Source organism: Callorhinchus milii, unplaced genomic scaffold, assembly GCF_018977255.1.
Source record: "Callorhinchus milii isolate IMCB2004 unplaced genomic scaffold, IMCB_Cmil_1.0 Scaffold9, whole genome shotgun sequence".
NCBI lineage: Eukaryota > Metazoa > Chordata > Chondrichthyes > Chimaeriformes > Callorhinchidae > Callorhinchus > Callorhinchus milii.
In genome coordinates, this window is record NW_024704750.1 from 19,267,781 (window position 1) to 19,292,232 (window position 24,452).

Sequence of the window (24,452 nt, forward strand, 5' to 3'; positions counted from 1 at the left end):
TTTGATCAGATCTGCAAATATCTAACACAATAGGAGGCTATTTGACGCATTACATTAGTGTTGGTATTTACCTTTCCAATAAAATTATTTGTCCTAATCCCAATTTCCTGCTATTTCCCCTTCTTTCTCTCACAGGGTTTCTTTCTCTAACTTTCCATCTCTTTCTATAATTCTCTGTATGTCTGTATGCTTGCAATTTGATATAGCATCTTATGACGTCTTTGAAACCTCTCAAAGGATTTACTGTGAAGTGCAGTGATTATATATTTGTCGACAAACGTGGCAGTCAATTCGTGCATGGGTTTGTTTCATAAACAGCCATGTGATGAGTGACCATTTTATCTGACCAGAACACTGAGAGAAACTTCTTTCTCCTTTCAAGTAGTGCCTTGGGACCCTTAACATCCAGGCACAAAACAGGACCTCGGTTTAATGTCTCATCTGAAGGAACCTCTGACAATGTTGTTTCCAACACTGTGTATTGGACATCAGTCCAATGCAATATGTACACGTAAATGTATGGAACAGGATCCATCAGGAGACGGTGGAAACAGAACGTATCGAATCATCGAAGGATAAATTAGATAGATTTCTGTTAAGAAATAGCAACTCGGGATATAATACATAGTTTGGGATCCAACATGTGGAGCCCTGTACCTCAGTGGTTAGAGCACTCGCCTCCCAGGCGAGAGGCCTGGGTTCGATTCCCAGCAGGGCGAAACCTTGGACAAGTTTCCTTACTCCACAAGCCTGATAATAATCCCTCAAGAAAAAAAACAAAATAAATAATAATTTGGTCACTCAATCCACGACTGTTTGTGGGGCACTGCTGTGCACATTTAGCTGCCACGTTCCTCCCACAAGTATACAGTCAATTCACTTTACAGTCTATTCTGTGAAGCGCTTTGAGAGGTCGAGAAGACATGAAAAGCGCTATATCAAATGCAAGGATTATTATTATGTCATGAGACTGCCAGGATAGTGGAAGGCGAACTGGATGGACCTTGGTCTTCCGTGCCAAGCAAATTCTTACGTTCTTTTGTTCAGCTGCGAGGCAGTGAGTACAAATTCCCAACGTGGGGCTTGAACCCTCAACCTTCTGACCCAAATGTGAGAGTGCTCCCAACTGAGCCCAGCTTATGTCTAACCGTAGCACAACCAATGTCTTACCCAGATTCATTATCTTGTTCCTCCTTATGAATTGAATTGCTTGTACAAGAGCCAGAATTCTAATGGTCTTGTTGAGTTGTCCCCTCATTGCCTTGCCCCCCCCCTTGCCTTGCACACCACCCCCACCACCCCCCGCCCACCCGCCCCAGCTCAACCCGCCGACATTCATCAGCAGATGGTATAACTGTGCCACGCTGCCATTTGTCCAGGAGCCAATTGCACCACCTGGTGGCTCCGACCAACACCGCAGGCCGAAATTGGAATGAAAATGAACCGTGAGCAGCAGAAAGCTTGTCAGTGTTTGAAATGACAGTCATAACTAATTAATCTCCGGCAATACCCCGAGCGCACGCTTCGGGGGCTCGTCAAGAATTTGTTCTTGCTAGCCTGCTTCGGGGGAAAGACGACCTAAGGGGTAGTCAAGGAGGAAGGTCTTGAAAGAGGCGAGAGAAGGGACGATCCGAAGGGACTTCAGGATAGAGTTCGAGAGCGTGGGAGCAAGTACGCTGAAGGCTCGACCGATGATGATGTGGGGCAAGTAGGGCACGGGACATGAAGCAGACCAGTGCCTGCTGAGCAGAAGGAGCAAGAGAGGATTGGTAGGGTTAAACAAGGCCATAGGGAAGTGTGGGGCAAGACCTTGGGGAGATTTAAAAGTGAAGATGAGGATCAACTAGTGAAGAAGATTAGCTCAATCCTCTTGAGGATGGGCAGCCAGTGGAGCTGGGGTGAGGAAGGGGGTGACAGGTTCACAGAGCCTAGTCAGGGAGAGGACCCAGGCTACAGAGTTCTGGGTGTTCTGAGCTTGGAAGACGGAAGAAATGAGAAGTCTGGTGAGCAGAGAGTTGGTGTTGTCTGGACTGTGTGTAATGAATGGTTGGATAAGGGTCTCGGCAGCTCGAAGAGAGAGATAGTGGCAGAGACGGGCAGTGTTGCAGAGGTGGGGGAAAGGTGAACAGGTCAGAGCACGGATGTGAGGTATAAAGGATAATTGAGAGTCGAACAAGATACCAAGGTTCCACACTGGCGCCTTGAGTTGGAGTGTGCATCCACATAGATTGTCTCAAACAGAAGTTGCCCCCTCCCTTGATCCCTTCATTTTCTTTGGTCAGCTGGGTGGCAATTCTAGAGATTTTTATTGGAATGGAATGTGCGCTCTCCCCTGGAGGGACACATCCCGCTTACCAAATTCCGGTGGCTCAATTTTTACATTATGTTGTCAAACATGTCACCTCTGAGCCATTTCTGCTCCAAGGAGAACAAAAACAGAAGTCGCTGGGAACACTCAGCAGGTCAGGCAGCATCTATGGAGAAAGGAAAATGGGTCAATATTTCGAGTCCAAGACCCTTCGTCAGAACACTTTCCTTTCTCCATCCTGAAAGTGGAGTGACTCTTCACTTTCCTTTCTCCATAGATGCTGCCTGACCTGCTGAGTGTTCCCAGCGACTTCTGTTTTTGTTTTCAGATTTCCAGCATCTGCAGTATTTTGCGTTCTGCTCCAAGCAGACCCTGTTTACCTCCACCTTCCCTGAAGGAGGATAGACACTAGTTGGTCATTTGACATCCAACAAGCGCAGGTTTGACCCCTCACTAGATGGATGGCTGGTACCAGGAATTCCCTGCGAGCTTCCTTGTGGGCAACACAGCTTAGCATGAATGACCTCGTCAGCTTCAGGGTGACAAAGTATGATGGGAACAGAGGTCATTCTAGCTACTGTGTCTATCCTGATTGCTTTAGACAGTGACAATTGATGAACCCAGATATTCAGCTCCATTGGTGGCCTCAGAAGTACTGAGCTCTCCCAGCACTGGCACAGGCTGCTCTCTGCCAAACTCACAGACTATTGTCAATACAGACTGACATTGCTGGTTATGGCAGTTGGCCTCTCCTGTACATTGATATAAACAGATATAATAATAATAATTATCCTTGCATTTGATATAGTGCCTTATCATGTCTTTGAGACGTCTTAAAGCGTTTCATAGACTATACTGTAAAGTGAATTACCCGTATATTGACTGAATTGACTGAAAATAGTACTGTAAGTAAGGGCAAGTCTCCAGGGTTCTCCACTACTGTAACATGGCTTAAGGCTCGGTGGGATGCATTCTCGCAAAGACCCAACACACGAGTTGCTTATTTCAAACTTTTATTTCAAACGTATTCAAGAATACAAACGTGACAGCCCTCTCTCTCTCTCTCTCTCTACATATATATATGTCATATGCTGCAATGTATGTGTGTAACAAAAACAGAAGTGGTTGGGAAACACTCGAAGTTCAGCCCAGTTCTGATGAAGAGTCGTGGACCTGAAATGGTGACTCACTTTCCTCTCTCCATAGATGCTGCCTGACCTGCTGAGTGTTTCCCAGTGACTTCTGTTTTTGTTTGGGATTTCCAGCATCTGCAGTGTTTTGTGATTTGCTGTAACGGATGGGATCAGGAGCAAGAATGAGTCCCTCACCCAAGAGAAACAGACCAAGGGTGTCCGACACACACACACACACACACACACGCGCGGGCACAGACGGACACAAAAGGGTTGCAGTTCTGTGCTCTGTGAATGAACACTCTGTCCCTTCCCCCGGACTGGACAACGTTAGACGTGGGATTGAGCGACTGTGTATTTTGTGGGTGAGGAGCAGATGGGAACATCTCAACCCAGGACCGTGATCTCACTGCACAGTCTGTACAGGGACTGCCACCCTCCCCCCCACTGCACAAGAGTGTGTACACACTGTCCCCCACCCCCCACCCCCACAAGAGTGTGTACACACTGTCCCCCACCCCCCCACAAGAGTGTGTACACATACTGTCCCACCCCCTCCACAAGAGTGTGTACACACTGTCCCCCACACCCCCCCACAAGAGTGTGTACACACTGTCCCCCACCCCCCCCACAAGTGTGTACACAGACTCTCCCCCACCCTCACTGCACAAGAGTGTGTACACAGACTGTCCCCCACCCTCACTGCACAAGAGTGTGTACACAGACTGTCCCCCACCCTCACTGCACAAGAGTGTGTACACAGACTGTCCCCCACCCTCACTGCACAAGAGTGTGTACACACTGCTCCCCACCCTCACTGCACAAGAGTGTGTACACACTGCTCCCCACCCCCCCACTGCACAAGAGTGTGTACACAGACAGTCCCCTCCCCTTTTGTGTAGGTGGTGGTGGTGGTGGGGGGGGGGGGCAGGTCGAGGAGGGGGAGCGGGGTGGGGGGGACTCAGCGGTGGGGGGGACTCAGGGGCGGGGGGGACTGTCCATGTGACACTGCGGGGCGGAAGTGGACGTTGCGGGGCGGAAGTGGACGCTGTTGTGAGCGGAGCGCGCGCGAGACAGTGAGTGAAACCCCAGACACACGGTGCGGAGGGAGAGACACACAGAGCGGACAGTGAGTGAGAGGGGGAGAGACACAGGGGGAGAGAGACACACAGGGAGTGAGGGGGAGAGAGACACACAGGGAGTGAGACACACAGAGTGAGACACACAGAGTGTGAGACACACAGAGTGTGAGACACACAGAGTGTGAGACACACAGAGTGTGAGACACACAGAGTGTGAGACACACAGAGTGAGAGACACACAGAGTGAGAGACACACAGAGTGAGAGACACACAGAGTGAGAGACACACAGAGTGAGAGACACAGAGTGAGAGACACACAGAGTGAGAGACACACAGAGTGAGAGACACACAGAGTGAGAGACACACAGAGTGAGAGACACACAGAGTGTGAGACACACAGAGTGTGAGACACACAGAGTGAGACACACAGAGTGAGAGACACACAGAGTGAGAGACACACAGAGTGAGACACACAGGGCGATAGAGGGAGTGAGACATACAGGCAGTGAGAGGGAGGGGACACACAGGGATTGAGACACACAGAGTGAGACACACAGAGTGAGACACACAGGGAGAGAGACACACAGGGAGAGAGACACACAGGGAGAGAGACACACAGGGAGAGAGACACACAGGGAGAGAGACACACAGGGAGTGAGAGGGAGGAGGAGGAGGGAGAAAGAGGGAGAGGGAGAGGGTGTGTGATAGAGAGTGTTTGAGAGGGAGAGAGAGTGTGATAGAGAGCGAGTGTGATAGAGAGAGTGTGTGATAGAGAGAGGGAGAGTGTGAGAGAGAGAGTGTAACAGTGAGTGAGAGAAACAGGGAGGCAGTGTGGGAGAGAAAGACTGTGTGACGGAGATACAGAGTGTAATAGTGAGAGAGACAGAGACGGGGAGAAACAAAAGGCAAAATACTGCCGATGCTGGAAATTCTGCAGTTCTTTTTAATATTTTTATTTCACAGAAAAGGAGAGTGTGTGATAAGGAGAAAGTGCGTGAGTGTGAGAGACAAATAGGGAGCGTGTGAGAGAAAGACAGCGCGAGGGAGAGGTACAGAGATACACGAGAGCGCGAAAAAGAAATTGAGAGTGAAAGAAGCGAGTAGAGCAAGAGTGGTAGTCACGCTGAGAAAGAGATAGGCAGCGCAGAATAATACGCGCAGAGATAGAAACAGCACACAAAGCAGAGTAACAATCACAGAGAGTCGCCCACAGGGCAGAGTAACAGTCACAGAGAGTCACCCACAGGGCAGAGTAACAATCACAGAGAGTCGCCCACAGGGCAGAGTAACAGTCACAGAGAGTCACCCACAGGGCAGAGTAACAGTCACAGAGAGTCACCCACAGGGCAGAGTAACAATCACAGAGAGTCACCCACAGGGCAGAGTAACAGTCACAGAGAGTCACCCACAGGGCAGAGTAACAATCACAGAGAGTCACCCACAGGGCAGAGTAACAGTCACAGAGAGTCACCCACAGGGCAGAGTAACAGTCACAGAGAGTCACCCACAGGGCAGAGTAACAGTCAGAAAGACAATAGAGAGAGACTGAGGGCGAGAGATTGACTTACACATAAGGCAGAGTGACAGTCACTGAGAGACACATCCCCCCACACATACTCTAACACCAGGGCAGAGTAACTGTCACTGAGAGATTGAGCAACGGGGCAGCACAATGGAGAGACTGGGTTTAAGCCATGGAATCTAACTCCACTCCTCTTGCTCGCTCCTTATACCCTTTAATATTTTCTCTTTCAAACATCTATCTGATTGCCTCTAAAAATAATTTATGGGCTCCACTTGATCGAAGGATTAGTAACCGGACGCCTGGGGGTGAAATTTGGTACCTGTCCTGTTAGTTGTGTCCTGAAACACACCTGTGCTGCTTTAATTGACAGGAGTCAGTGGCCTATTGTGGCAGGATGCTGGGCAGACCCAGACCAGGTGAGTCGGAGGACGACCTCCTTCGTTTCCAACAAGAGTTCCTGAGATCAGGAGCCTCTCCCGCTGTCACTGTGGTAAAGAAAGCAGACAAGAGGAAAGTGGAGTCAGAAAATGTGGCCAGTGACGGAAAACGGAATGAAGAGCAAAGGGACAAGGTCACTCTGGAAGGTAGGCTTTCACAATATAAACACAACAGAGGTGAAGAAGGTAAAGATCTTTCCAGAGTGCCTAACCTGAGAAGGGTGTCTGCCTGGCTCCGGCCTCCTGCTTGTTCCTGGTGACCTTCGTTCCACCACCGATGGCTGCACTTTCAGCCACTATGTCCCCAAACTCTGGAATACTCTTCCTCTATCCCTCCGGCTTTCCCCCTCCTTCCCCACCTTCAGATCGCGCCTGAAGACCTTCCTCCTAGACTGTGCCCCTTTCCCCGGCCGGGCGTCATGCTCCGTCACTGACAAGCGCTCTGGGGCGCTCCCGTACGTAAGCTGCACTATATAAATGCAAGTTGTTGTAGTTGTAGCGCTCTCTCCCCTCAGATGGAAGGTTGTATCAGCACTTTGAATTCATATTGTCTAAGCTGACAGTACCAATGCTGGGGTTGTGCTGAAGGCGAAGCATCTAATGCATTTAACTATATGGGTGTCAGCCTGGCTCACTTGGCTCACTCTTACCTCTGGGTCAGTGGGTTGTTGGTCCATGCCCTACGTGACAACGCAGTCCCTAGGGGTGCACCGCGTTGTCGGAGATGCTGTCCTTCAGATGAGATATTAAACTGAAGTACCGTCTGCCTGTTCAGGCGGACATTAAAAATCCCTTGGCACTACTTGAAAAGCGAAGGGAGTTCTCCGGTGTCCTGGATAACAATCCCCAGATAAAATCGGTCACTTTATTCTTGCTGTGCACAGGTTGGCTGTTGTGATTGCCTTCGAACACTCGATATGCACAGGGAATTGCTGTCAAGTTGCTGACACCGCATTTGCTTGTGAAGCTTTAAGCACAGATGTTTTGACATGATAGCTGCTGTGTCAAGCGCAAGGATTATTACATTGACTTGTGAATTGTTCCCCTTTCTGATCGGCCTTGTTCCAGGTCTTCCTGACCTCCCCCCGACCTTACAGCCAGCTCCCCCGAAAAAGTCTCGCCTCAAGCCGTGGAAAGTGCAGTTCGAGGAGGATATTGAGGCATCGATGGAACAGCAGGACCAGCACATCATGGCCGTCCTGCCTAAAGTTATCGTGAGTTTAAGCACAAGTGGGAGGTGTCTGTGTGCGCGCACGTGTGTGCAAGCACATTTGATATAGGGCCTTGTCACGTCGCTGAGATGACTCAAAGCACTTCACAGAATAGATTGTAAAGTGAATTGTCTGTGTATTTTGTCGGTGAAACGGGGAAGACAATTGCACACAGCACAAACAGCCATGGATCGAGTGACCACATTTTTTTTTTTTGGAGGAATTATTACGCCCGGAAAGTGATCCACCAACCGACTAAGAACTGGGTTCTTAATCTTTGCTAGGTAAACAGGCGTTTGGAGAAAGGAAACTTGCCTAATGTGTTGCCCCACCCGGGAATCAAACCCGGGTCCTCTTGTTTGCGAGGCGGGCACGCTAATCACTACGCTAAGAGACTCTTTAGCAGATAAATGGAGGTGTAACAAAACTTCCAATTTCTGTTGCACCCTTCACGTAGGCTAATATCTTGAGCACTTCAGCGTCTTTGAACGCTGAGCAAGGGAGAAGGGTAGGTGACCAGAGGCACGGTCAAAGAGATAGGTTTTTAGGTGGGATTTAAAGACAGATGGAGAGAAGGCAAGATGAAGGGGGAGAATTCTCAACCTCACTGATCTTTCTGTTTTCTTTTTACAGGAAAGAGACACGAGCAACATGCCCATTTCCTTCCCTTTGTCCACAGGGCTAGCCTTCCCCAAGGTGTTCCACCGCTCGGAAATGCAGAGCGAGGTACCTGGTGACTTTAAAGAGGTGAGCCTTTGGTTAGCACTTGCGTTTGTAAAACTGATGCCGTCTGTCAAACCAGTCAGAGCCGGGACATCACTATGGGAATAGTGTCAGGAAATGGGTGCTGGTGCCCAATCAACATTGGAGACTGCATGGCTGTAATAGGCGCCACAGCACCTTGTAAAATAATAATAATAATAATAAACCTTGCATTTGATATAGTGATTTTCACATCGGGAGGACGTCCCAAAGCGCTTCACAGAACACACTGTAAAGTGAATTGACTGTATATTTGTGGGCGAACGCGGCAGCCAATTGCGCACAGCAATGTCCCACAAACAGTCGTAGATTGAAAATGACCAATTTATTATTGTAAATGTGAACGTTTGGCAGTTGGCAGATTGATGGAACCAAACTGTCAGATCCAGACGGGTTTGTAATTACCAAGGAGGCATCTCTGATGCCAAGAATCAAGAGGCCAATTAAAATCTGAGCACCAGCATGTGGTGCACTAAATTGCTGAGCTCTGTTTAAAAATACCTAACCCCATGTTAGTGTTTAAACAGGGAGCTTCTCTCATTGTACAGGGTGTCCACAAAGTCCTGTTACCCCCATGTGTTTTTTTTCTATAGTGCACTGACCAACAACTAAAACGTGTGGAAGAATGATGATACTTGTATTTAAAAGTGCTTAATTGTATTCAGTCCAAGTGTCTAACGTTTAAGTGATTGAGTGAGCGCCATTGTTTTCATGACGGATAATGTTCCGTCACCGTGTTCAGTGTGACATCTTCCGTAACGTGGATGGAGTGAGGAGGCAAAATGCATCTCTGACAGCTTGTTTCAGCTCCTCCGTAGTTTTGTATTGTTGTTTTGTAATGGGGTAACCAGACTTTTTGGATACTCTGTCCAGTGTTTTCCCTATGTAAATATGCACTTCCAGTGAGCATTGTATGTTTCTGTCCATGGGTAAATTGTGTGCTCACTGGATGCCTGTGTCATTGCAGGACAAGAGGGATGAAATTGGGTATTGGGAATGTTTATGTGGAAAGTGCGAATCTTCAGATAGAAGAGCTCAGGAAACGATAAAGAAGAAATTACAGAATACTGCAGTCTCTCAGTGAGGAGTTTCCATTAGCTAAAAGTGCAGCTCTTTAATATGTGACTTTCAGTAGTCAGAAAGCATCAAAAACATTCTGTAACATGGTGCTTGTTTTTCTCACACAGGCACAGCCGCCTTCAGGAAAGAAAAGCATCTTCGCTCAGAAATTTGCAGCAAACAAAGCAGCTGAGCAGGCAAGGACTGCACCTGGTCCCTGCCCCACTCCCCAGGGCAATAGAGGGCAGAGGGCAAGTGGGTCCTGTCTTACAGGCATCAGCCAGGAGATACGGGCAAATCGCAACTCGCCAGGTAAATTAGGGGAAAATGTCAGTTGACTTATCTTGTCACAGCCTAAAACCTCTTCACTGTCCTGTAAGTCTTCACCTGGAGACTGACACAGTCTGGGCATAGATTCTGCCTCATGAAACCTTTGAGTATAAATGAGAGGAGGAGAGGAACAGTGTTTTATTGAGGTTGTGTTATATAAATCTAATTTTGTGTTGTTGCTGTGTGAATGCAGCGAGTGGTTTTTCACTGAGAGCTGCTCAAATCCTTGTGCTCATTGTTAATTTGTTTAATTCAAAACTCCGTCGCCTGGATCCTGAACCTTACTAAACTCCACACCCCTATCACCCCAGACCTCGCCAGGCTCCATTGGCTCCCGATTGCAGAACGGATCCATTTAAAAATCCTTACACTCACGTACAAATCACTTCAAAGCCTAGCACCTCCCTACCTCTCTGACTTGTTCATACTCCAGTCCTCTACGTGCCCCCTTTGCTCAGCTGATTCCAGCCTCCTGTTTGTCCCTTGTCGTCTCCGCTCCACCAGTGCCTTGGGTCGTCCTCCCGACGTGAAAGGCGCTATAAAAATATAATCATGTTGTTGTTGTCGTCGTGCTTTTAGCCACTAAGCCCCGAAACTCTGGAACTCTCTGCCTCAATCCCTCCGCCTTACTCTTCAGATCACAGGTGAAGACCTTCCTCTTTGAATGTGCCTACAGCCACCTCCCCTTTCTCCCCGGATTGGCGTCAAGCTCTGCTCTGCCACCCCTCAGTGATGCTACCCTGTGTGAAGGGCCCTATATAAATTCCACGTTATTTTTAATGGCTTGGAGACAGAGAGATGGCACCCGCCTCATTGACTTTATCCCACAGCCTCGGGTGGACAGAGATATGAAGCTGGAAAGGGAGCAGGCGGTAGAATGATTTCCCAGGAAGCGCAGAGCATTCATACCGAGAACGTGGCCAGGCTGCAGGCCATGTCTGAAGAGGAGATCGAGCAGGAACGGAAAAACCTGCTGATGAGGCTGGGTGAGTGCCGTCTGTCGCGTAGAGTCACTGTCACGGTAAACATTCAAACATAAGATCCCTCAGTGGCTTCACTAGCGAGGGTCGAACTGAGCCTTGTCGGCCAGGGAGGTCCCAGGTTCCATTGTCAGGTTTGATTCTCATTGAGTTGAATTAGTTGGGGGTCACAGTGGGTTTCTGCAATGGAGCCCAGTGCCCCTGACGACACGGGGAAAATCCTCTGGTGTCCTTGCTTGCTATTGGCCCTCGATGGAGAAAGCTGTGGTATCGTCCTGAATGGAGGAAGTTCTGATGTATCCCTTAACTGAGGTCTTAAGCTTGTACAAGTGTAGTTGCTATTGCCAGGCTGAGGGCTACAGACTAATTGCACTGTTGTTGTCCCATGTGCACTGTAGATTCAGCAGAACAACGTGTTGTGGTGTCACCGCACGTGGTTGGATATAACACTGTGTGACCTCTCCAGCAATTTGTACAGAGATTGCAATGATCTTCCTTTCCATGCAATAACATTTACATAACGGTCTTCATGAATGATAATGTCTCGGAGCCATTCACAAGCACGTAGTTGGATGCCACGCGAGGAAGAAATGGGGTGGGGGGGGGGTGGCGAAATATGGGGAATTGACTAAAGATGTGGCCGAAGAGGTAGGTTTTTAGACGAAATTTAAAGACAGATGGAGAGGGTGGGGGAGTGGGGTGAGACATAGGGGAAGAGGTTTCAGAGGTTAAGGGTGTAGTAGCTGAAGGTTCGGCCACCGGTGGAGAAGGTGGGGGATGGGTAGCAGGCCTTCAGGCAGCACGGTTAGAGTTTTGTGTGAGGGACGTACCGATCAATGCTGAGTGTGCTGCACAAACCTCCTTGGGTTCAGTTATCAGGCAGCTCAAGTGGAATTGTTAAATGCTAGTGAAGCATTTCCTTTGCTTCGGGGTCGAAAGTGACAATTGCAAATGGCTGCTCAGCGTATTGAAGTCTTAAACACTGGTTTGCTCATGGCAAAGCACAACACCACTTGATGCTGGTAAATCTTCATGAAGAAATGTGGAATTGCATTGTTGCATAGAATTAGGGAGAAAGTTATTACATGGAAATGGGCCGTTTATCCAACTAGTCCATGCCGCTTTTTATGCTCCACATGAGCCTCTACCCCTCCTGTTCCCTTCTCCCATACTCCTCTATTCCTTCTATAAGGCACTATATCAAATGCAAGGATTATTATTATTACTGAAAGACTGGGGCAGAAACTTTCATTGGGCACGCTAGGTTTCTTTATAAGCAGGAACTACATGACTCCACTCCCTCCGCTGCTACTGACCCTCCTGTTTCCATAGCTGTAGGGTGAATTTTTTGTTTCTCTATTTTACTAGACCCAGGATTAGTTGCTTTCCTGAAATCCAGGAAATCGGGGAGAGAAACAGCGAGAGGGACTGAGGATGAAATGGAAATAACCAGGACAGAACAGGAGCAATCTCAGTCTAAAGCACAGCCGAGCCCAGACGAGGAAGAGCCAAAGGATGTGAGAGTGACAGGTACGTGTGGCAATAGATATACCTGCCGAGGGTCAGCCAGATCTGGGCAATACAACAAAGTCCCGGTGACGAAGGTGGCAGCCCAAATCCACTGTTGATTTTAAATGAAAGCATCACTTTAGCCTAGGCCCAGTCAGTGTGGCCCATTTGGTAACGCTCTTGCCTCAGAAGGTTGTGGATTCACATCCCACGTGGGGATTTTGAGCTCACATATTCTAGGCTGATGCTCCATTGCCATGCTGGGGGAGTGCTGCTTTAGGAAGGGGAAGACCTCATTCCCTGCACTAAAACCTCCTGAGCCAGAGCACTCTCCTGCAGCTGCCATACATTGAGCGAGGAGTGATTAGTCTTGGCACGGTGAGCTCTTGGGAACTTCCTGCAGGGGCTTTGAATACTCTGTTGAATGGTATTGGCTGAAGCTTCAGAAAATTAAACCCTGTTCCTTTCCACCCTCCCACCCACCAATAGGCTGCACACTGTCAATGTATGCCCACAAGTGTAAAGTAGACTGGACATGTAGACGCAGTGTGACAGGCAAGTTATATCTGCTGGAATGTCATGGTCACAGTACAGCTGTTACCCTGAATGGGACATGCAGCTAGAAGAATTTAGGGCAGTGAGGAGAGTTTCTGTATGTGCGTGTGCGGGGGGGGGGTGAATGGGGAATGATCTGGATGTCTGTCTCTAAGTCCGCGCGTATGAGGAGTGGGCTGGGTGTGTCTGCTCACATGTACATGCCCTGAATGGATATGATCATGGAGAGGCGTCCGTTACAACGCTGCCTTTTTACAGAGGACAACCTTCCCTTCAAGCCTGAGAAGAACTGGGTCCATATGCATGTGCCGGAGCCCGAGAAGCTGGAATGGATGAAGGATCTGCCCAAACCCAGGAAGCGGAAAACCAAGAAGGTGAGGCTCGGTTACAGGACCTGAGTCAAAACCAGCAGCGACCAATTGTATTTATATCGTGCCTTTCACGTCGGGAGGACATCCCAAGGCTCGGAGTCGGTTCATTCGAAGCAGAACTTTTTTTTCTGTTTGTGCTGAGGGGCTCTGCTTCTGAGGCTGAATACTGTAATAAAAAAAACTTTTCAAGACTCCCCACCCTCACCTTGAAGGGCTTTATGTAAAAGCAAATGGTTGTTGTTGATCAGTGCTGACACGAACATAGGAACAGGAGGCCATTCACCTCCTCGAACCTGTTCTGTTAGATCCTGACTGATGTGCAACTCAACTCCATTTTTCTGCCTTTGCTCCATATCCCTTTAATACCATGACCTAATAGACTCAATAGCCTTACCTGACATGGAGCAGCGAGAGGCTAAACTGGTGTGAGCCTGTACCTCTATCCTCTAATGCCTGCAGCTCAGCCTCCAGCAGCACACACCTTCCCTGTGTTTGTGACGCGTATGTTTCCTTGCCTCTTCCTTCCCATCTTCAGATCACAGCTGAAGACCTTCCACTTTGATCGGGGCTGTGGCCACCTCACCCCTCCCTCCCCGGGGGGGTCAGTTAAGCACTGTTAAGTGCTCAGAGATGCTACTCCGCGTGAAGGGTGCTGCAAGTTGGTTTTGTTGTTGTTTGACTTTTCTCACATCATTGAACTGGAAAATAAAATATTCCCAGTGCAATTTATTGTGGTTGTTTCTTACCCTTTTACTCCTTGTTTTCTTACACCAGGCGATGCAGGCTCGCTTTAGTTTCCGTGGAGACTTAATCCCCGCAGACACAGATCTTCCTACTCACCTGGGATTGCACCATCACGGGCAAGAGCCGGAGGTGAGATGTCTGGAAGCTTTAATTGGTCTGAACCATTTAATTGGTCATTCACTTCATCGTTCGCCCACAAAATGCAGTCGCCTACAGTTTGGAGAACAGGTGTTGGATTAATAATGCTGTTAGTAGATTACCTGCTCCCTCAGTGGATTACCTGCAATATTTCATCTTCAGAAATAATCTGTTTGTGGGATACTGCTGTGGGCAATTGGCTGCCGTGTTTCGCCCGCAAAATATACGGACAATTCACTTTACTTTGAGACGTCTTGAAGACGTGATAAGGCGCCATATCAAATGCAAGGTTCATTATTATTATCTGTTGCTGTAGAACACCAGCCACAGGAAGCTCAAGCTCTTGCACACATTGGTGTCTGACTTACAGTGTTCACTGACTCTTTAAAGGGTTTTCTTGCTGTGGTTAGTGACTGAATTTGTATAAAGTACCAGAGCTGCCCACTAACCGACTTGTGTCCAACCTGTGTAAGCCTTCTATCCCAGGCTCCTTGGAGGGGTGAGTGAGTCACTTTAGGAGGAGTGAGAGAATGAGTGACAGTAGGAGGAGTGAGCGAGTTACGTCAGGAGGAGTGAGCTAGTGACATCAGGGAAAGTGAGGGAGTGACTTCGGGAGGAGTGAGCGAGCGAGCGACTTCGGGAGGAGTGAGCGAGCGAGTGACTTCGGGAGGAGTGAGCGAGCGAGTGACTTCGGGAGGAGTGAACGAGCGAGTGACTTTGGGAGGAGTGAACGAGCGAGTGACTTTGGGAGGAGTGAACGAGCGAGTGACTTCGGGAGGAGTGATCGAGCGAGTGACTTCGGGAGGAGTGAGCGAGCGAGTGACTTCGGGAGGAGTGAGCAAGCGACTGACTTCGGGAGGACTGAGCGAGCGAGTGACTTCGGGAGGAGTGAGCGAGCGACTGACTTCGGGAGGAGTGAGCGAGCGAGTGACGGTAGGATAGGCGAGCGTGAGTGTAAATTTGTCGTTGCTGTTGACACCGATATACTGTGGGGGAGGGGGGGTGGGGGGGAGTTGGTAGAATTCCCAATAGGATGGGAGTGAGTGTTCCCAATAATATCTTTTCCTCCCTTTTTAATGCTCTTTCCCGATGCTCTCTTCCAGGAAGCGGGGTACTCACTGCAGGAGCTGTTCCACTTGTCCCGCAGTCAGGTCATCCAGCAGCGGACTCTAGCCCTTCAGACCCTGGCTCATATTGTCCAGAAGGTGGGTTTTTAGAGAGGTCACACTTTCAATAGCAGATTGAGAGACCCTCAGGAGGGAGGGGAGCCTCTGACCGGGGGTGGTGGGGATGGACACTGAATGTGGCCGTGAAGGACAGGGAGAGGCCACGCAGCCTGGGCTCTCGCTGGTTTTGTTTGACGTCCTGTCAGTGAGTTGAAGCCAGTGGTGCTGGCGTCGCAGTGACCGCACTCTTCACGTTTCCAGGCTAAAGATGGCGTCTTCTCGTCCTCGATCAAACCCAGCCTGCTGGCCATCCTGCTGGACGCCGGCTTCCTCTTCCTGCTGCGGTTCTCGCTGGACGACAGCGCTGACAATGTGATCGCCGCCTGTGTCCAGGCCCTCAGGGCACTACTCGTGTCTCCTGGTGATGAGGTAAGCCTCAGATTACCATTCCCCCTTCCTCATCCTGAGGGGCTGTGAGATGCTCAACACCCTCGACTCCGCACTTTGACCATCTCTGTTTTCTCTTCAACGTCTCACAGGTTCTAAGGTCTATATTCCACCTCGTGCCAGCCGGCCAAATCTCGCTCACTTAAAGTATACGTTCTCGTGCTTAATCTTTGTCCAATTTGGGAAATTAGTTTTCTGCGTGACTTAAAACAACCATATTCCCAATTACACTGCAATTTAAAATCGTTCCTCCATTCTATAGGAATGGGAGTAACTGTCACAGAGCCACAGTTGCTTGCGGTGGGCCAATGGTCTCCTGTGCTGTAAAATTCTACAATTCCACATCTCGAGCTGTATTGGGTCCTTATTCACTTGGGGCAGGTAATCCTCCCACTCAGCTCCTATGAACCCTGCAAGCCAAACCCCTAATGGATAAGCTGGTCCTAGCTGGACAAACGGGGTTGGGGGGGTGGGGGGGGTGGAAAAGCTTGCCAGATAGCAATTTCAATGGCAAGCTATGTGGTTTTAACTGGTTAGACTCCAGCAGTTACACCAACACACATTCTGAAGTCCCCAAGCCTTGGGTCTTGCCAACCTGCGCCTATTACGTTCCGGAATGAGGTAAGCGGGATATGTCTCACCAGGGAGAGAGTGCGCATTCCATTCCAGCAATCTATGTCTGGAATTTCCATGTGTAGGAATTCTCAGTTTGGTATGGATACCCTTAAGCACGGTGATGGGCTTCCTTCCTCACGTGTCAGACATCTGGCTGAACAAAATAAAAAAGGTGCTTATTCCGCTCAAACTCCACGATACTTAGGTTTGGACGGATCCCTTTAGCACCGTTCATTTCCTTTCCCTTAAAATGCTGCCTGATGTTCAGTAACTAGGGTGAAGTTGGACGATGAAAATTTGGTTTCCAAGAGTGACAGGCAGTGGGCGTGCGGGCAAGAGTGAGTGAAGGCAAGTGAGTGAATATTATGTGAGCGACTGTGCCTGTTTCTACGATTGTGAGAGAGACTGTGCGGCTATTTAATATTCCAGTATTCACTTCTCATCCAAAGGAATATCTTGATCAGACGTTCTCATGGTACCTGGGGGCAGGGACATTTCCGCTACTGCCCAATGAAGTGGAGGAAGATGATGATGATGAAGAGGAAGAGCTGAGGCCGACGGGGGACAAGCAGCCGCACAAACCTGTCTCCAAAGATGAGAAAAAGCCTGATCCAGATGTGGCTCATGTGGATATCATTAAGGTAAAATCTGCTGTGTTTTATTGGACACTTTACAACAACAACTTGCATTTACATAACGCCCTTCACACAGGGTAGCGTTTCGGAGCGCTTAACAGTGGCGGAGCCTGAGGCCGTGATCAGGCTCTATAACAAATGCAAGGATTATTATTATTCTCAATATGAAGACTGGCATGTGAGGCAGGCTGCCGGTGACTGGTGTAATGGGGGGAGGGTGTGGGGGGGAATGCCTGGTGTATTACAGTCGTCACTTCATATCACATTGGCACAGATTTCACGCCTGCCTCTTTCTTTCAAGTCTGTCTTTTGGCAGTCATGCTGCTCTGATCGCTGAGCGTGTGATGCTGCAGCTTATCAGTCTGGAGCACGCCTTTGATAAAAGCAGCCCTTCAGCTCCCACAGCGTGAAGCTCCACAGTAATTGAAGGTCTACAGCTCTTTAGAAATGCCTGTTTTTCGCGTTTGCACAGTTTTAAGGTGGATCAAATGAGCACCAGGAGGGCCCCAGGAACATGTAACAGTGCAACAGCTTAGCTATACACTGAGAGCCCACAATCTTTACAGTAACAATAATAATCCTTCCATCCGATGCAGCACTTTATCACCTCATCGAGCCGTCTCAAAGTGCTTCATAGAGTTTACTGTCAATTACATATTTGTAGCAGCCAACTTGTGCAGAGCAATGCTCCACAAACAGCCATGAAGTGAACCAGACAGGGCGAAACATTAGGCAAGTTTCCTTACTCCACACGCCTCTGTTTACCTCGCAGTATGTAGGAACCCGGTTGTTAGCTGATTGGCAGATCACTTTCAGGGGGTAATAATTCCTTTAAAAAATAATTGGTCACTCAGTCAATGACTGTTTGTGACACATTGCTGTGTGCAATTGGCTGCTGCGTTTCGTCCACAAAATACACAGTAAATTCCCTTTACAGTTTTTTTTTTCTGTGAAGCGCGTTGAGACCACTCAACAACTTGATAAGGCGGTATATCAAATGTAAGGATTATTATTATGATATAATTATTATGTCGCTCACCTGTCGTGTTTGGTGTTGGTCCAGGGTTTGCTGAAGATGAAAGTTCTTCACCGTCTACGCTACATCTTGGAGGTTGTCCGTCCCGTCCCCTCGGTGGTTACTGAAATTTTCGACATCTTGATCCGAATCGCGAGGCACTCCTCTGAAGCTTGCAGTCAGGTAATCTTTCACACGGGCGAGCCTGAACTAAGGAAGGGGAGAATAAGCGGTGTCAGACTCTGGCTCGGGGCCACAACCACGGCACGTAACGTGGATTAAAGTGGGCGGGTTATTTTGTTGCCATGGGCTTCCCCGTTAGTATCGAGGCTGTCAGAGACGCAACGTTTTGAATATAAAGCATTTATACACCGTAGCATTCTAAAAATGAAAGGTTGTGGGGAAGGGACAGAATGAAAACTTCTGTGGATGTTTGTGGTGCAAAAGTTAGTGATTATCCTTACTGGGAGGCAGAGAGGAAGTAAGCAGGGTCTGCTTGGAAATCAACTGGCTCCAAGCTGACATACTTGACTGTCAGAACATTAGAATCGAGCCAGCCCTCTCTCTGCAGCGAGGTCTTGGTAGCCCAGTTTCTGAGCCAGCCCGGCACGGCTAATGACAGCACAGCCAGCCTGGCACACTGGTAGGACTTGAAGGGCAGGGACTCTTCCCATCCGGCTCTTGTTAACCCTGCAACAAATGCCCTAGTAGGGTTGTGCTACCTGGTCAAGCAGCAGGAATTTTAGCAGACAGGACTATTGAAGTAATGTGGTTTTATCTGGTTAAACTCCAGCAGTTACCCCATTGCAATACTCTGGGGTCTTGTCAACCTGCGCCTAACACTCCAGAATTAAGTAAGCATGGTGTGTCCTGCGATGGAGAGAGTGCCCATTCCATTCCGGTCACAGGGAAATTGATATGTGGAATTTTCAGTCTCGTTTGGATGATCTTAAGCATGGTGCTGGGTTTCTGCATGTGTCAGGCTTACCCAAAACAATTCTATGGTCCTGCTTGATGTGTAACATATCTTGGGCTGTGTGTGGATCCCAAACTGATGATGTGTTTGTCTCAGATTGTTGAGTGCCCGCGACTGATGGAGACCATCGTCAGGGAGTTCTTGCCGGCCACCTGGTCAGTACCTGCTCTTGAGGAGGGACAGATGGTGGACAGCATTTATGGGCTGCCTTCAGCGGCTGCCATGAAACTGCTCCGTGTCCTGGCTTCAGCTGGTCGCCATATGTCAGCTATTCTGGTAAGGATTATTTGCATCCTTCATTTCACTCACTCGGTGGCTGTTTGTGTATCAGTCTGGCTCAGTAGCAGCACTCTCACCTCTGAGTCAGAAGGTTGTGGGTTCAAGCCCCACGTCGGGACATGGAATCACATAGTCTGAGCTGACTCTAATGCAGCGCTGGGGGGGGTGTTGCATTGTCAGAGGCGCTGTCCTTCAGATGAGACGTTAAACCGAGATCCTGTCTGCCTGTTCATAAGGACGTTGAAGATCCCACGGCACTATTCGAAAAGAGAAGGAATTTCTTTCTCTTAGTGTCCTGGCAAACAATCCCCCAAATAAAATTGGTCACTCACTCCATGGCTGTTTGGGTTTGGGGCACTGCTGTGTGCAATTGACTGCCAAGTTTCACCCACAAAATGCACAGTTAATCCACTTTACAGTATATCCTGTGAAACGCTTTCAGACATCTCAACGACATGAATGGCGCTATTTAAAATGCAAGGATTATTATTATTTGCACACAGCAATGCCCCACAAATAGCCATGGAGTGAGTGACCAATTTTATCTGGGAGATTGCTGGCCAGGACACTGGGAGAGAGAAACTCCCTTTTCGAATAGTGCCATGAAATCTTTAACCTCGTCCACTTAAACCTCGGTTTAATGTCTTACCCGAAGGATGGACAGCAGCCCCAGAGAACAGTGGCTCCATCTGATCTGGAACTTAGTGTAGAGGGAGCCTACAAAGGTCTTGTATGCTGGGTGATCACAGTATTATGAACATACTCTCACCTTATCGTGTTTGACTTAGCTGAATAAATACAAGCTGAAGGGAAGGATTGGACGGTTTCTGGCTGAGGATCCTGGAGACCTGGCCCTGGAGGAGGGAGACTCCTGCTGGCTCTGCACTGAGGCTCTGCGGCTCTGGGCTGTCGCTGCCAGCTATGCACAGGCCTGTGACCTGTACAAGTGAGTCTGCAACACTACGAGGGAGGGAGGGAGGGTCGGTGGGTGGCGAGGGCAGTATGTGTGGTGGGCCTGAGTTCAGTCTCTCTTGTTTTTCAGAGATCTGTATCCGGTGCTGGTGAAGATCCTACAGAAGTTGCCAAGCTTAGTCGCCCCATCGGCGAGAGGGGATGCTCTACGCAACTGTTCCTCGCAGAGAGCCGAGGCCCTGGTCATCCTGCTAGTCAACGTCACCAACACAGCAGGCTGCTCTGCGGACCTCCATGCACAGCTCACCTGCAGGTAGCTGCTAGCAATACATTACAAAAACAACAACAACAGTAATAATCCTTGCATTTGATATTGTGTCTTTGTGGAGTAGTTCATTGTTTAGAGCACTTGCCTCGCAAGCGAGAGGACCTGAGTTTGATTCCCAAACAGAGCAAAACCTGAGGCAAGTTTCCTTACTCCTCATGCCTCTGTTACCAAGCAGTAAGTAGGAACCCGGTTGTTAGTCGATTGGAGGATCACTTTGCAGGGGTACTAATCCCTATGCAATTCCATGAAACACTAGGTACATTGTCTTTTGTAAATGAGACCACTTGTTTGGAAATCCTTAACCAGAAGACACAAGGATAAGATAGGGTCTAGGAGATCTAAGAGAGAATTTAAGAGGAACCTCTTCACACAGAGGGAACTCGCTTGAAGCAGTGGCTGAATCAAACAGTGTAGATGCATTCAATAGGAAGGTAGATTTTCTGATTTTAGTGGGTGGAGACCTGTGTGGAGTATAAACGCTGGACTTTATATAAGTACCTTCATCACCTCCAGGCTCGACTATGCAAACGCCCTGCTTGTCGGCCTTCCCAACTCCTCCCTCCACAGGCCGCAGATAATCCAGAACTCTGCAGCCCATGTCCTCTCCCGCACCAAACTCGATGACCCCATCTCCCCCACTCTCGCCCGACTCCATTGGCTCCCTATCCTTTAGAGAATCCAGTTCAAGATCTTGGTCCTCACCTGCACAGCCCTTCATGGCCTCACCCCACGCTACCTCTGTGACCTCCTAATCCCCTACCAACCCGCCCGTTCCCTCCGCTCAGCCGGCTCTGGCCTGCTCCACGTCCCCCGACCCACCCACCCCACCATTGGCAGGAGAGCCTGCAGCCACTCTGCTCCCAAACTCTGAAATTCCATCCCGCCTCGTCCCCTCCTTAGCCTCCTTCAAGTCCCGCCTCAAGACCCTCCTTTATTACCATGCCATCGGCCACCCACCATCCCCTCCTCTCCTTTCCCCCCTCCTGACCCCAGCTCGGGTCTGAAATGCTGTAAACTGTCCAGCACCTTGGGACATCCTCCTGACGTGAAAGGCGCTATACAAATGTAATCTTGTTGTTATTGTTGTTGTTGTTGGATAGTAGGTCCATCTGGCATGGACTGGATGGGCTGAGTGGCCTGATTCCATGTTTTAGTAAATTTATAACCTTAATACTATTTATTTAATCTATGATGCACACATGAGAGAGAATGAATGGAATAGAGAGGTTAAATAGAGAATAGGAGAGGGTGGGGTCTTGAGTGGAGGTATAAACACTGGTGTAAACTAGTTGAGCTTGGTCGATTGACCTGTTTCCGAGCTGTTTCACTTTATGCAGTTTTACGCAACACTAGGAACATCATCTAATAATCATAATAATAATAATAATAATCTAGTAGAAATGAGACCGATTGTAACAATCAAATATATTAGCTAACAGCCCAGAGGCAGAGAATGAACCTCAGCTGTCGCTGGTGTCTGAGGCTCAGCTGCTTGTCATGCAAATTCCCTGAGGTATCAGGGAAACTCCTTTCAGAGGATTTCATTTTAATTAAACAAATGGGACACCAAAGAACACAAACAGCAGTACTGGGGTTCCTGGCTAGTCAATATCACGTGGTCATTGATGAAAACAAGCGAAATGTGTCCTCGTGTACTACAAGTCTGTGCATGGGGTTCCCACTCATTGTGTCCTGTAGCGTATTGGTTAGAGTATTGTGGAGTCCTGTAGCTCAGTGGTTAAAGCACTCGCTTTGCAAGCGAGAGACCTGAGTTTAATTCCAGGCAGGGCGAAACCTTGGGCAAGTTTCCTTACTCCACACAGAGCCTAATAATAATCCCTCCAAAACCAAAAACAATAATAAATTAGTAATTTTCAATCCACGACTGTTTGTGCGACATTGCTGTGCGCAATTGGCTGCCGCGTTCGCCCACAAATATACAGTCAATTCACTTTACAGTATATTCTGTGAAGCGCTTTGGGACGTCCTCCCGACGTGAAAAGCGCTATATCAAATGCAAGGATTATTATTATTAGAGTATTCACCTTGCAAGCGAGAGGACTTGGGGCGGGGCGAAACCTTAATTCTTACTTCACACACCTCTGTTTACATAGCAGTAAGTAGGAAACCAGTTGTTAGTTGATTGGAGGATCGCTTTCTGGGGGGTAATAATCCCTTCAAAAAGTAAGTAAATAAATAATGCTAATTTTGCCACTCAATCCATGACTGTTTGTGGGACATTGCTGTACGCAATTGGCCGCAGAGTTTCGCCGACAAAATACACGAAAGGACATGGGTTTGATTCCAGGCCGGGCAAAACCTAAAGTAAATGTCCTTACTCCACACAACTCAATTTAACCAGCAGTAAGTTGGAACCCGGTTGTTAGTCGATTGGTAGATCGCTTTTCAGGGGGTAATAATCCCTTTTTTAAAAAAATGCAGTTATTCAATAAATGACTGATTGTGGGACAATTGACTGCCGCGTTTCTCCCACAAAATATACAGTCACTACACTTCACAGTATATTGTGTGAAGGACTTTGAGACGTCTCAACAACATGATAAGGCACGACATCAAATGCAGGGATTGTTATTATTATTTATTATATATTATTATTCATGTACACCATGTTACTCAAAACATTTTCCTTGGTCTCTTTCTGACAGCATGCCTCGCCGATACAGATTGTAAATAGTTTCAGTACAGCTGCTGATGTATAACCGCAATAATAATCCTTGTAATTGTCCTGCACTAGGCAAAAATACCACCCCCATAGTCGCCCGGCTCCACTAGCTCTCCATCCCTCATCAGATCAACTCAGGATCCTCATCCTAACTTTTAAGTCCCTCCATGGTCTTGCCCCACCCTACCTCTGGGACCTCCTCAAACCTGATCAACCCGTTCACTCCCTGTGCTCAGTGGACACCGGCCTGCTTCAGATTCCAGGACTCCAGACAGCAGAGTAACAGTGAAGTGAGTGACCTAACCTTTGTATTGTGTTCCTTCAGTGTCGAGGACAAGACTGAACATATTCCTCCTCCTCCGGTCAACTGGAGCCATGTCGCTGGGATCAAGCCCTTCCTGCTGGCCTGTCTGAAGAGCTGCCTCAGAGACATCAGCTGTTCAGAGATATGGGGAGCCAAGAGGCAACTGACCTCCACCTACATGATCTACCTGGCAGCCTATTACAGCAAGCTTCCCCAACAGGTTACACTTCAGCTTCAACTGTCTGTGGTGCTAGCATGTCTGTCTTTGTGCTTGGAGGCTGCCTGTGTTGGTCTAAGCTGTCTGTCTGTATCCTTCTAGCCTATCGGTCTGTGTGTCCTTCTAGCCTGGCTGTCTGTGTGTCCTTCTAGCCTATCTGTTTGTGTGTCCTTCTAGCCTGTCTGTCTGTGTGTCCTTCTAGCCTGGCTGTCTGTGTGCCCTTCTAGCCTGGTGTCTGTGTGTGTCTAGCCTGTCTGTGTAAAGCATTATTTCAGTGAGCGAATAATAACCTTATGGAACAGGTTCCCTAGAGAGACAGAAGGTGGAAGCAGCGTGTTGTTTCAAGAACAAATTAGATAGATTTCTACTAGAAAATAATATCTTGGGTACAGTATATAGTGACTGCCAGGACGGTGGAAGGTAAACTAGATGGACCTTGGCCTTCTTTCGACAAGCAAATTCTTAAGTTCTAATCAGCTAGGTCTGAATAGTCCTGTCTTCACGTGTGGAGACTGATTCAGGTACGTACAGTCAGTTGGCCTGGTCAGGTCTCCTTGTCAACTGTTCCATTTGTTACAGCCCTCCTACAGGCCGGTGGAGTGTTTGGAAGAACTGGAGACGTTCTCCTCTGAGGTCCTGTTGCCGTTGCTTAAGCTGCCGGCAGTGCAGAACATGTTTGAGGATCTCATGTAAGCCTGTTTGTCTTGTCGCTGTACGAATCCTGTAATCTA

The 24,452-nt window shown here is 48.5% G+C and overlaps 1 protein-coding gene and 1 non-coding gene across 2 annotated transcripts in view; both read left to right on the forward strand.

Moving 5' to 3' along the window:
* Window positions 1–647: 647 nt before the first annotated feature.
* trnag-ccc lies at window positions 648–719 on the forward strand. The gene has a single exon. It is a non-coding gene; the product is annotated as a tRNA-Gly (tRNA).
* Window positions 720–4,461: 3,742 nt separating this feature from the next.
* rpap1 (RNA polymerase II associated protein 1) overlaps window positions 4,462–24,452 on the forward strand; it is a 28,268-nt gene continuing 8,277 nt past the window's right edge. Inside the window, exons 1-18 of the mRNA XM_042338255.1 lie at window positions 4,462–4,517; window positions 6,419–6,632; window positions 7,554–7,699; window positions 8,330–8,443; window positions 9,646–9,829; window positions 10,678–10,833; window positions 12,196–12,357; window positions 13,150–13,265; window positions 14,037–14,135; window positions 15,248–15,349; window positions 15,572–15,739; window positions 16,822–17,013; window positions 18,071–18,205; window positions 19,095–19,274; window positions 20,066–20,223; window positions 20,320–20,502; window positions 23,526–23,724; window positions 24,301–24,410. Coding sequence (XP_042194189.1) covers window positions 6,443–6,632; window positions 7,554–7,699; window positions 8,330–8,443; window positions 9,646–9,829; window positions 10,678–10,833; window positions 12,196–12,357; window positions 13,150–13,265; window positions 14,037–14,135; window positions 15,248–15,349; window positions 15,572–15,739; window positions 16,822–17,013; window positions 18,071–18,205; window positions 19,095–19,274; window positions 20,066–20,223; window positions 20,320–20,502; window positions 23,526–23,724; window positions 24,301–24,410 — 2,594 coding nt within the window. The 5' untranslated portion in view covers window positions 4,462–4,517; window positions 6,419–6,442. The remainder of the gene's footprint in view (window positions 4,518–6,418; window positions 6,633–7,553; window positions 7,700–8,329; window positions 8,444–9,645; window positions 9,830–10,677; window positions 10,834–12,195; window positions 12,358–13,149; window positions 13,266–14,036; window positions 14,136–15,247; window positions 15,350–15,571; window positions 15,740–16,821; window positions 17,014–18,070; window positions 18,206–19,094; window positions 19,275–20,065; window positions 20,224–20,319; window positions 20,503–23,525; window positions 23,725–24,300; window positions 24,411–24,452) is intronic.